Below are 12,149 nucleotides of genomic sequence, written 5' to 3'. Positions count from 1 at the left end.
GATTTAGACAAAGTACAGGATACACCTGAAGTTGCTGGAGAAGTACCATCAAGAATGCCTGCGGAAGATCCTTTGAATCCAGTGGGAAGGCAGATGCACCAACATTAGCATCTTCTTGCAATCAAACACCATGAGCATTGAGGTGAGGATCATCCAACATCAACTTCACTGGGCCAACCATGTCCTTCAGATATCCAACTCCAGACTCCCGAAAGAACTTTTATTCTTCCAACTCAGTCAAGGCATATGTTCAAAAGGAGGGCAGAGAAAGCACTTCAGGGACATCTTCAAGGCCAACTTGAAAAAATTTAACATTGATATGAACTTATGGGAGACTATTGCCCAGGACTGCCCCAAATGAAGAAAGGGTCTGATGCAAGAGTTTTGGTACTTTGACACCTTATGACAACAACAGGAGATGGGAAAGCAGGAGCAGTAGAAACAGTGTGTTGCAGACCAAATCAAGAATCTGGAACCACCTACCCCACACAGAAGCACGTGTCCAAGTTGCAGCAGGGTCTGTCGATCTCAGCTCAGCCTTGTCAGTAATCTTCGGACTCATGATAAAGCAACCGTGGAAGACAATCATCCTAGACTGCATGGGATTGGTGATGAAGTTGCTCTCCCCTGCCTCACAGCCCCAGTCTGCTGCTTTTCAAAATTTGGTAGATATAGCATCTTTACTGTATGCTGTCTGTGGTTGTCAGGTCTCTGTCTGCTTTTCTTCTTGATTACATCCCTGTTTTCACTATGTTCTTCCACTGTTTTTCTTCGTGGGCTGCCTGCTGCTCCCCATGTCATGGTTGAGGGATGAAGGTTCCATCTTTGTGTGAGATGGAAATAGATAAATACGTTACTGCAAATATGTTTTCTCATAACGTAACAGTCTGATATTTTTGCAACTTAGCATGCAAGTTTGTGTTTTGAGATTATTAACATTTGAAGTATGTGTGCTTCTCTACATGTGATTATCCCACAAGTTTTCAAACCAGAGGGATTTCTCTGTTAGAATACATTATTGCTTCTTTCTTTTGTTATACCTCACCTCTCTCAAGTTCAGACCTTGAATGCCAGAGTCTTATTTGTTTCTTACTAAGCACATCTAACCATGCATTTGCTGTAGCACCAGTTTATTCGCAAGTAAATTACTTGTTAGTAAACGGTGCCAGTCAGGCGTCTACGTATGCAGGAAAGTGGGAGCGGATTTGCTGCTCATCACCATCAGGGGGAGCTCCAGGAGCTGGCTGCAGCTGCCGGGAGCCCTCTTCAAAAGCCAGCCCTGCTTGCTGCTCTCTGGCCAGCCACTTCCCTGGCCAGGAGCAGTGTGCACAGCGGAGGGACAGCACATGGTAGCACTCTCCTCACCACCTCTGCCTCCCCAAGCCATAGCTGCTCTTGCCCCTGGCAGTGATGACCAGCGCCCCATGCTCCTGCTGGCCACCACACTGACCCTGCTGGGCTGCTGCACTGACTGCCGGTTGGCCCACAGCCTTCTCGCCTCTCCTAGCTCCCCCCGTGTGCTGCAACCTCCTGCCTGTTCACTGTGCACTGTCCCAGGGCTACCGCTGCACACCTGCTGCCTTGACCCCATCCACCTGGCTTGACCCTGGCAGGGACACTGATGACAGGCTTCAGGATGCCACCACCAGGGCTGCCATTGCCTTTCTGGGCCTCCAGCCCTGCTGCCTCTGGACCCACTGTGCCACACAAGACTGGTGGTGGGGGCACCTTGTTCAGCATACCTGGGGTGATGAGCAGTGGCTGGAGGCCTCCAGGATGCCCCAGGCCACCTTCTGTGATCTCCTGGAGCAGCTCCAGCCATAGCTGGCGTGGCAGAACACCCCCATACAACTGCCTCTCTCCATGGACACCTGGCTGTACCTGGCCCTGCTCAAGCTGGCCATGTCCGCCAGTCTGCAGTGTGTCAGCCACCTGTTTGGGGTGGGCAAGGCCACTGTCAGGGAAGCCATCCTGGAGGTTTGCAGGGCCCTCCAGGCCATGCTGGGACACACCACACTCTGTGTGCGTGACCCCCTAGAGGTGGTGGCAGGTTCTGTGCCCTGGGATTCCCCCAGTGCATTGGGGCCCTTGACTGGACCTACATCCTCATCACCTGCCTGCTCCACAGAGACTGCCCCTATTACAGCCGGAGGGGCTTTCAGTCTGTGGTGCTCCAGGCCATCGTGGACCACCAAGGTGCTTTCACATGAGTGCCAGCTGGGCAGGCAGTGCCCATGACACTCGCGTCTTCCGAAACTCCAGCCTGCTGGGCCTGGTGGAGAGTGGGCACATTGTGCCAGGGGTACCAGACCTGCAGTTTGGCACTGTGGTGGGACCGTCCTGCCTCACTGGGGACCCTGCCTACCTGCTCCAGGTATAGGTAATGCAGCCTTACTCCAGCCACCTGGACCCCCACTAGGCCCACTTTAAACACTGCTTGGGCTGGACCCACGTGCTAGTAGAGTGTACCTTCAGTCATCTCAAGGCATGCTAGCACACCCTTACTGCCTGCCTTGAGTTTGCTCAGAACAACCTCCCCTGGGTCATTGTCGTAGCCTATGCACTACATAACATAGATTTCATAGACATTAGGGCTGGAAGGGACCTCGGAAGATCATTGAGTCCAGCTCCAGGGGCAGGAAGTCAGCTGGGGTCACAGGATCCCAGCAAGATAAATATCCAGATTTCTCTTGAAGGCGTTCAAAGTAGGTGCTTGAACCACCTCCAATGGCAGGCTATTCCAGACCTTGGGGGCTTGGACAGTAAAGAAATTCTTCCTTATGTCAAGCCTGAAATGGTCTTGCAGAAGTTTATAACCATTCGACCTTGTCATCCCTTGGGGTGCTCTGGTGAACAAACGTTTCCCCAGATCCTGGTGAACACCCCTTATAAACTTATTGGTAGCCATCAGATCACCCCTGAACCTGCACTTTTCCAGGCTGAAGAGTCCCATAGCTCTCAGCCTGTCATCATAAGGTCTGTTTTCCTGACCTCTGATCATGCACGTGGCTCTCCTCTGGACTCTGTGAGGTCTAGGGGAAGCTCTTGTGCAAGCCCTTGGTGGAAGAGGTGCAGTGCGTGGAGGATTCCTGCAGCAGGAGCACCACCTGCTGCAGCAATGGTGGCCCCCCACCAGGCACCAGGAGAGCTGCACACCTGCCAGCAGGGGCCTGGGCACCAGGTGTAGGAGGTTCTGGCTAATAATGTCCTCCAGGACTCCCTGTTCTAGCCTGCCTGTACTGTCGCCCACATCTCTCCCATGCCTCTGCAATAGTAAGGGCTTTGCTTAATGCTCATAGCAAGAGTTTTGTATGCTGGTATTATAGCACGTAGCTTCTTGCTTTGTAAGAGTGACCGAACCATGAACTTTAGAATGTTGTAATACAGAGGAATGTGGTAAACACCAGGCGTGTTGGATCATGACTCATCCCCAAATTCTTAGCTTAAGATAACCAAATCCCTAGTTCGAGATAACATTATTCACTCCAGACTATATAAGCTGTACATTCTTAAATTACGGGAGTTCCTCAAACTCTGGCGAGATTCCTGACTTGGGCAGAGCCCGGCGTAGGCTATCGCATCCCCGGGATTGAGACACTCCAAGGCCAGGGGAACTATGCAGGGTAGCGGCCACTGCCTAGAGCCTATGTGAAACGATCATCCTCTCTGCTGTGTCTTATTGCCTGCCTCTGCGAGTATCCTTAAATAAAGCTTTGCAAGAGTGAGAACAATCGTAAGTACGTCCTTTGTTCAAGTGCGGGGAATCTTCTGAACCCAGTAGTTCATTCTAAGACAGCCCTGCGCACCCCTAGCACCACGTTCACTGCAGACACATCTTAGAAGAACAAGTTTTTATTCCTCTCACATCAACCAGAGCCCCCCTCCTCCCTCCCACCCCAACAAATAGAGTCCATCCACCAACAATAAAGAACTTTCTTCCCTGTGAAAACTATGTACAATGTCCTTTGTGTGGTGTCCTGAGGTGGGGACGCCTAAGGGGCAAAGCCCAGGGATAGGCAGCTAGCACCCTGGCCTCTGGCCATTCCCCCCATGGGTGCTCGCGCCTCAGTGAGTGTGGCGGGCAGGGAAATTGCCCAGGGGCAATGGTGGCCAGTGCTCCCCTGGCACAGGTAGCCCCCCCTGTGGCAGGCAGAGTCCAGGGCCAGCATGCAGTCCTGGCCCCGCTGCAGGCAGCTCTGACTCCGTGTCCACGTGAAAGGTAGTTTCCTTTATCGTGTTGGGGAAAGTCTGTGCACCTGAAGATTCTGCTTCCCTTTTCTTTCATGTTCTTAGCCACTTCAGTTTTTCCTTCTGAGTATGGTAGAATCACTTTTCTGCCTCAAATCCATTTTCTCACCTCAGTTTGGACAATTATCACAGTGAGAAAAAATGCCTCTGGGATTCAGTTTTGCAGTATGGATTACAAGGCCTTAGCAAACATGTGAAATGCAATCACAAGACTGTGGTTTTATGTAAAGAGTAGCAGAGAAGGTTGTTGCAAAAGAATCAAAGCATGACAGGATGGAACAGATAATCCTTGCATAAGTAGGTTTGTTTTACAAGATGGAGGAAACAGGTCCATGGGAACATGCAAGAGAGTTCAGAAGCGTTTTGTAATTAGAGATTGGTTGATTATACCTTTGGGATGCCGCATATATACAGCATCATGAGAATTCTATGAGCCACATTGATCCATCCTTTGGGCAAATCCATTAACTTCACTAGGTGTGCCCAGGGGATGGATACAGCCCTGAATATTGTCAGGTGGAAGTATCTGTATATTTTTGAGTATGCAGAATTTATATAGCAGACGGTGTTCAATTGCAGTTTGATGTCTGGTCAGAACCTGAAGCTAGTGCACCCATTTCTGACTAGTTCATTAGATCTGAATTATATTTGTCCGTTTCTTTTCCTAAATAACTTTCTTTTGTTTCTTTCTCCAGAGAAACTACTGCCCACTGGCAGCCTTTGCCAGGCACTAAATCAGCCACATTGGTCAAAGTCAGCAGTTTAAAACAGGTGCAAGCTTCATCAAATAATTCATTTCAAGCCCAGAACACTCCAGAAACTAGAAGTCAGAAATCTCTACTTACAAAACCAGTCACACATGCCCAGACTCAATTCACAGCCCAGAATCCAGCTGCTGTGAAACCAACATCGCTAGCAGAAAGGAAACGGTCTATACAGATTAAAAAGACTGAGAATGGTGGATTTTGTTTAGTACTAACAAATGGACCTACTTCTCAGTCTCCTCCAGTGGGTCAAACAGGGACACCAGAGCTTTTGTCTCCCAAGTTTTCTTCTCCAGCACCAATATATGATGAGCCATCACTAGATTCCTCAATTTATGATGAGCCTCCTGTAGATATGGGCACTGAGAATGCAAATGTGGATGGAATGTCTTCACAAATGTCACAAAGCAGTAGCTTAAAAAAACATCTCCTACCAATAAAATTATTGCAGCACCCTGGTATACCACAGCATCAGGCTGTAAATAAACAGGTGAAAAATCTTTCTACCTCTGAATACAGCCCTGCTGGGAGAGAGTACATTAAGTATATGGTCAATATTGACCAGTCTTCCAAGCATTCTCACCCTCTTTGTGGGGAAGCTGATGGCTCTACTAAACTGCAGTTCTGTCAGCTTACTTCAAAGGACAGCTTCAAACAGTCTTGGAGGATTTTGGAAGCAAATGTTCTCAGGAATATTGAGGCCCACCACAGTTGGCAGAACAACCTTCAAACTCATCTAACTGTCATAAGTCAACAAGATTCTGGCTACTCAACAGGGCCTTCTCCAAGTTTGAGAAAGAGGAAAGAAAAGAGTCAACTTGCAGGGCAGAGAAGACCTGGTTCTCTGGGCAGTATCCGTGAACTCAGTGTTTTGAATGATAAGTTGATTGCAGAGATGCGTGCTGTGGTAGGCAGATCTGCAGCCTGCAGAGGAAGCAAAGCAAGTCTAGATGCAGAAGTGATGGAGAACACCCTCTCAGCAGAAAGTAGTCAAGTTAGGTTTCAGTCAGACCAGTTAAAAAAAGGGGTCATCCAGAACTCAAGAGACAATATAACTTCTAGCAACAGGTCTTTAGGTAGACAGGGGATGGAGAGTAAGGGAAGCTTCCCTAATGATCCAGCCATGCAGCAGGACACAGTAAGACAGAAGAGGACTTATGAAAAAATGGACTCCCTAGAAAAGACTGTAACCAGCCAGACAAGTTTGGTTTCATCAAATACTACAGGAACCTCCTCTCAGGTATTTACTGATCACCAGGGATCCTGGTTTTCCCTGATAAGAAAATTACAATTCTCTGATAAAACCCCCAAAATCTGTGAATAAAATTAAAGGCCTGCCAGAGCCCGCCCTGGCCTAGCTCGTGCCCCTCACACCCCCCACAACAGCCCCCCCCAGCCCTACTGGTGCCCCTCACTCCCCCCAACCACCCCAGCCCTGCTTCTGCCCCTTGCCCCCCACCCACAGCCCCTGCCCCCCAGCTCTGCCAGAGGGGGCCCCCAGCTGCTAGGGGGCTAGGGACCCAGGTCCACAGCTCCCTGTCCCCAACAGAAGGCAGCAGCTGCTGCAGCAGAAGGAGCACAGAGCCAGCTCCCCCACTGCTGCCTGCCTGCTGTGGGCTTGGGTGGGGGCAGGGCTGGCTCCCAGCAGCAGCATGCACTCCTGGGGAAGCTGAGGGGTACCCATGCCCCTCAGATCTGTGCAGGGGGCAGGATGTGTGTGCACTATGTGCAGCTTCCCCGAAGGGCCAATAGCGCGCTGCTCTGGGTCCACACGCTGCCAGCCAGGCAGTCACTCCTGCAGGATGCTGGCCGGGAGCTGAGGTAGCAGGGAGGTGTTGGGGAAAGCCACACATGGAATACCCTCCTGGCCAGTGACACATCAGCTTGAGCGAGCTCTGCACCTCCATGTGCAGCTTCCCTGAAAGGTCAATACCGCTCTGCTCTGGGTCCATGCATTGTTGGGCAGGTGGGCACTCCATCTGGGGCTTTCTCCAACACCTCCCCACTCCCTCAGCCCCTAACCACCTTCCCACAAGAGTGCCTGCTCACCTGGCGGCATGTGAACCCAGAGCGGCATAGTATCGGCTCTTCAGGGAAGCCACACATGGAGGCACGGAGCCCGCTCAGGCTGATAGTGTGCTGCTCATGGTCCACATGCCACAAGGTGGGTGGACACTTCATGTCTTTCCCTAACACCACCTTGCTCCCTCATCCCCCAGCCAGCTCCCCCCCCCCCCCCCCCCCAAGCCCTGCTGGTGCCCCCACCCTTTACCCACAACTGCCCAGCCCCCTGCAAGCCCACTTACCTCACAGGCTCGAGGAAGGAAAGTGAGCCTGAGCCAAGCCTTGGGTAACTAAGAGCCTCAGGCCCCACCCTTTCCCCCTCTCCCTCCCCCTCCAGACAGGGTTGGGGGTTTCCCACCCGTTACAAGATTTGCCCATCACTGCAGGGTATGCTCTTTTATTAGGGGTACACTTCTGGGGTCTCTGTAATTCTATCAACGTGCTACTTTTATGTTACTTGTGTTTCTATATGGAGCTGTATCTCTTCCTTCTGCAAGTCCTCACCCCCAATGGAACTATCATGCAGGACTCAGTTTCAGTGGGGTGGGTTCCTCCAACCACCAAATGAGTCAAACACATATACTCACATACACACACAGATTAACAAGGCAAGCCTGAGCCAGGCCAGATTATTCAGCATTGACAGGCTAACACCCTCATATGCCTTGGACTCAGTTCATCAGGGCAACAATAAAGTGCAGTCAGACAAGCACATGGGTTAACAAAGAACATCCGAGTCAGGCTGGGTTATTCAGCATTGACAAGCTGACATCCTCATGTGCCTTGAACTCAGTTCATCCCTTATTTCAGCAGGACGATAATAAATGCAGTTAGGTACACATACACACACACTAACAGAGTGTGTCTGAGCAGGCTGGGTCCGATCAGCACTTTCAGCTAATACCCTCATGTGCCCAAAACTCAGCATGTCCCAATCTCTTGTTACAGTGGTCCTCGTGTGGCAACGTGGGGGATCCGTGACAAGCCACAGGGCTAGTTTCCCTACCCATCTCACCTGCCACACCTTGTTAATCAATTACATTGTTAATTAAGGCAGGAGGCTGCCCATTTTACACCCCGATATGGAGGGGCAGCTATCTGTGGCTCTGTTCCACCCCTACACTGCAGCCCAAGCCTTGCAGATGGCATCTCAGGCAGTTGGCTCAACCATCCCCTTCACCCATTAGCTGTGGCTCCCAATCATGGGACCTTTGGCTTCTGTAAGCCCTGGCCCCGCCTCAAGCAAAGAAGCTTGGGGCCCTGACTGGCCTTTCATAGGCAACCCTCGCAGTGGGCCCCTGGCCCTTTTGACCCTTCCGGTCCTAGCCCCAGCATTGACCAGTTGAGTGCCTCAGCTGGGTTTTCAGCTTCTGCCTGCACTTAGGGGTCAGGGTCCCCCGTTCCCAGCTCAGGTGCTCCTGGAAGCATGCCCGGCCCTGCAGGGTCACTCCCCCAGCAAGCTCAGGTGCCTCTAGAAGCTTACCTGCCCTACGTTGGAATATGGCCCTCCCAAAGGTGAGGGCTAGGGTTAAGGCACACCTTTCACTGGGGTAGTAACTGGCCTAGCATTTCCTGGGGGCTCCTGCACCACTGAGCCCCACCAGGCCAGCCACTTCCAGCAGGGTGTAGCTTTAGGTCATGCCCAGGACCAAGAGCCTCCAAACCATACCCTACAGCTCCTACTCTTACCTTCAGGATGTTAGCAGTCAAACAATATTACTGCCTGCTCTGCTAGTAACAAACTGCCTTGCTTATATAGGCAGTGATGGATCTAAAATGGCTGCCACAATTAAGCACCTGCTGGCTGCTTGGCTCAGCCATTAAAGTGGCAGGCACCAGCGGTGCCCTGCTGCACCTAGTAACTTCCTTGATGAGCAGACCTCACCATAGTTTTGGGCATTACAGGTATCTTTGGCTTAGGTAAAAGAAGCGTTGCTGCAGAGCAAATGGGGAAGTCCAGGGGAAGGAAGAGTAAGTGAGGTTCAGAGAGAGAGAGTATAGCAACCAGCTTCACCATAACAGTTATTTATTGCCAGGTATATGAGCTTATGATGATACCAGTAGTAATAGCCATACAAAAGAGACAAATAAAACAGTTAAAATATTACATAGTTTCAATTAGGTATTTGGGGAAGTTGAGCTCAAGTTTGATCAGAAAAAGTCAAGGTTTAGAAAACTGTGCCTGGAGTAAGAAAGCAAAAGTCAGGTTCCTGGAGTCAGAGAGAGAAAGAGTTGGGGTCTCACCACTCAGTGAAGCTTGAACCAGTTGACGTTCCCAGGTATTTGTTGGAGCTTGCAGACAGGCAGAGCCCTCAGCACAACCAGTGGAGGGATTCCAGGCAGAAAAGAAGTGGAAGTGGTGCAGCTTTTCGATCCAAGCTTGGGTAGGGGTTTTTGTAGAGAACTAACAATGTCTCAAGGGAGAACACTAGGTTTGTAATGGCTCATATGCTGGATAATAGGAACTGATCACTCCTGGCTATGGGTGGCATTACTCTGAGGAAGCTCACAATACAAACAGGCAGATTCATTGTTTTGGGTACCAATAAAGGAGTCATTACTAGAATTGGTCTGATAAATGCTAAGCTGGGTGTGTGCAGATGTGGGTTGATTAGCATTTGGAGCAGAGATCCCCCTATCATGCAGTGCTCTCCTGCTTCTCTGGTCCCAGAATTCAGTGTGGTCCTTGCCTTGGAGTCTCTGTTCTCCATTCTGAATGCTAACGAAGGTGCTTTCCTGTCCAATCTCCCATGTAAATAAGTTGCCATCCGGTTCCATCTCCGATTTAAATGAGACCAGGGGAGTTGCTTCACTCCTAGCACCCTGGTCTGGAGGGGTTTAGGTGCATCTCCCACTGCATCTTAATTGTGTTTTGTAAGTCCTTCCGGGGGTGGGGGCTGAGTCCTTTATCCCAGGATTCCCCAAGAACACAGAGCTGACAAGTAACGCCCTTTTTGCAATCAGCTCTTGCAGGCTGGAATTATGCCAGTCTGCAGAGCTCTTTGCAAAAATGGGAAATCCAGAGGTTTCTCTGCTAAAAGGTAAAATCTGTTTTTTCTCTGATAAAGTAGGGAAACCCATGGTTTTCTGTTTTTCCTTGGGAAACTGAAAACCCAGATCCCTGATGATCACTGTGTCTGTTAAATCACTTGCTCTTAGTATAGGAGGTAAGGTTTTCCATGTTATCTTTTATTACACCAACTGTATAGCTGGGAAAGAATTTTGATTAGCTTTTGGGAACAACGTGTCCTTTAGGGTGCCATTTCAGTGAAGTAGAGGGCTTGGAAGATGGATTAGAGAGGATCCAGGGTGGAATTGTAGGAGAACAACCTTAGATAGTGGGTTTAAACAGTGAGTTAATTGAGTTTAGAATGGTAGGAAGAAGGGAGATTGACTGGTAGCCAATGTTAAGTGTTAAAAAACAAAACAAAAGTAAGAGAGCAGAAGAAATGATCACGAACAAGGATGGTGAAAGGAGATAAGGTAGAGTGAGTGACTGGTAGTATCCTAGTTTAATTGCCCGTGCATAAAAGCTATGGCCTCTGAGAGAGGTGAAACTCTCCCTAACCAGTGCTTTACTGGAAGAGGAAGCATGTTAGTTCAACTTGGCTCTGCAGTGTCTGTGTAGATTGGGCACTTTAGTGGAGCTTTTTGGCACTTTTTATCTAATAGCTGAACAGCTTGAGCAGAATGAGTGGCAGCCTACAGGTGACTGCAGAGGCAATCAGGAGGTCACAAGACACCCAGATGGCCATCTGTTTGGGTCTGAGCTGTAGGGCCACTGCATAAGAGTAGGCCCTGGCAGGCAAAGCCAGCAGTTGCTGTTGGGATGCTGCTGTGATAACATCTCCAGCTTAATATCTACTGCTCCTAGGTGCACCTGGAGATATAGGGAAGAACTGTGGGGATGGAAGAGGTTCCTAGGGGCCCAGTGAGATTCCAAGCCCCCGAGAGAAGCCTTTGGGCCTAGAGAGAACAAGGCCCAGCCTGGAAAGGGGCTTACTGTTTGCGGGCCTACACAGGGGCTAGGCAAGCCCCTGATTTAGAACAGGCAGGGGTGAGGCCTGGGGTTCAGGTGAGCCCAGTTGAGAGCAGAGCTGTGTTGTTAAGATCTCTAGGGCTCTAAGCAAGCCCAGTGTGAGATGGCTGTATGGTGGGGCCCAGAAGGGGACCCCTGTTGTCTAAGGAGGGTTGGCTACTGTGGGGCTGAGGCCAACTAACCCTGACTGGTCAATGCAAGAGGGTCAGGGCTGGAAGGCTGAAGGGCAACTAAGCCCAATGCGAGGGATAGGCTTGGGCCATGATGAGCTTAGTTACCTGGCATCCCAACTGGCCTGGAGGCAGGACCAGAACCTGAGGCTGAAGGTTACACCTGAGGCCTCAATGTGGGGGACATCACTGTCAAGGAGAAGAAAGGCTCAGTGAGACAGTAGGCTGAAATGAAAGAGGCTGAAACTCAGCCTCTGGATGGGAGGCATTCAATGTGGGGTTTCGAGAGTTGGGCCAGTGAGAGGCAGCCAGCAGTAGGAGGCTGCAATAGAAGGTCTGGTAGAGAGAGTAGCCCAGGAACAATATGTAGCCCAGTTGGGATAAGACCAAGGCAAGTAGGCCTGCATTGGTCCTGGGTATAACTTGAAACTGCACCCTGCTGGGGAAAGATGGCTTGGTGGAACTGTCCGTGGCGATGCAGTTCCCCAGAAATGCCAGGCCAGTTGCCTTCCCAGTGAAAGGTGGGTAGGGGCGCTTTATAACTGCAGCCCACACGTCCTGGTGGGTAACCCTGTAGTAGGCACAGGCTTGGGGGTCCAGGCATGACTATCAGAGGCCTGAGGCCCATGTGGTATAAGGCCTAGTGTTGTTGGGAGAGGCTTGAGAAGGTGGACCTGTATAAGAGGGAGTGGGCTAGCTACTCAGAAGCCCGACCCAAGGTACCCTCACTTGGTCAGTACTGGGGCCAGGACCAAAAGGGTCAAAAGGGCCAGACTGCTCACCCTGAGGGATGCCCAGAGCCAGGGGGCCTGGGATCCCAACTGGCCTAGAGGTGAGGCTATGGCCTGTGTGGCCAAAGGTCCC

The 12,149-nt window shown here is 50.7% G+C and overlaps 1 protein-coding gene across 9 annotated transcripts in view; it reads left to right on the top strand.

Annotated features, from left to right (window-relative positions):
- The window catches only part of LOC102559106 (rho GTPase-activating protein 39), a 166,808-nt gene that overhangs the window by 78,838 nt on the left and 75,821 nt on the right, over positions 1 to 12,149 (top strand). For 8 of the 9 annotated variants that reach the window (XR_002089741.2, XR_002089742.2, XM_014598382.3 and 5 more), the window contains one exon: positions 4,944 to 6,252. The exons of the other annotated variant lie outside the window; for it this stretch is intronic. Coding sequence is in view for 6 of the 8 variants with exons in the window: in XM_014598382.3 (XP_014453868.3) it covers positions 4,944 to 6,252 (1,309 nt within the window). In the remaining 2 variants the exon portion in view is untranslated. The remainder of the gene's footprint in view (positions 1 to 4,943; positions 6,253 to 12,149) is intronic. 9 annotated transcript variants of the gene reach the window in all.

This window comes from Alligator mississippiensis, chromosome 9 (genome assembly GCF_030867095.1).
Source record: "Alligator mississippiensis isolate rAllMis1 chromosome 9, rAllMis1, whole genome shotgun sequence".
Classification (NCBI taxonomy): domain Eukaryota; kingdom Metazoa; phylum Chordata; order Crocodylia; family Alligatoridae; genus Alligator; species Alligator mississippiensis.
Note: the sequence above shows the minus strand (reverse complement) of the source record. Positions and strands in the feature narration are given on the sequence as shown.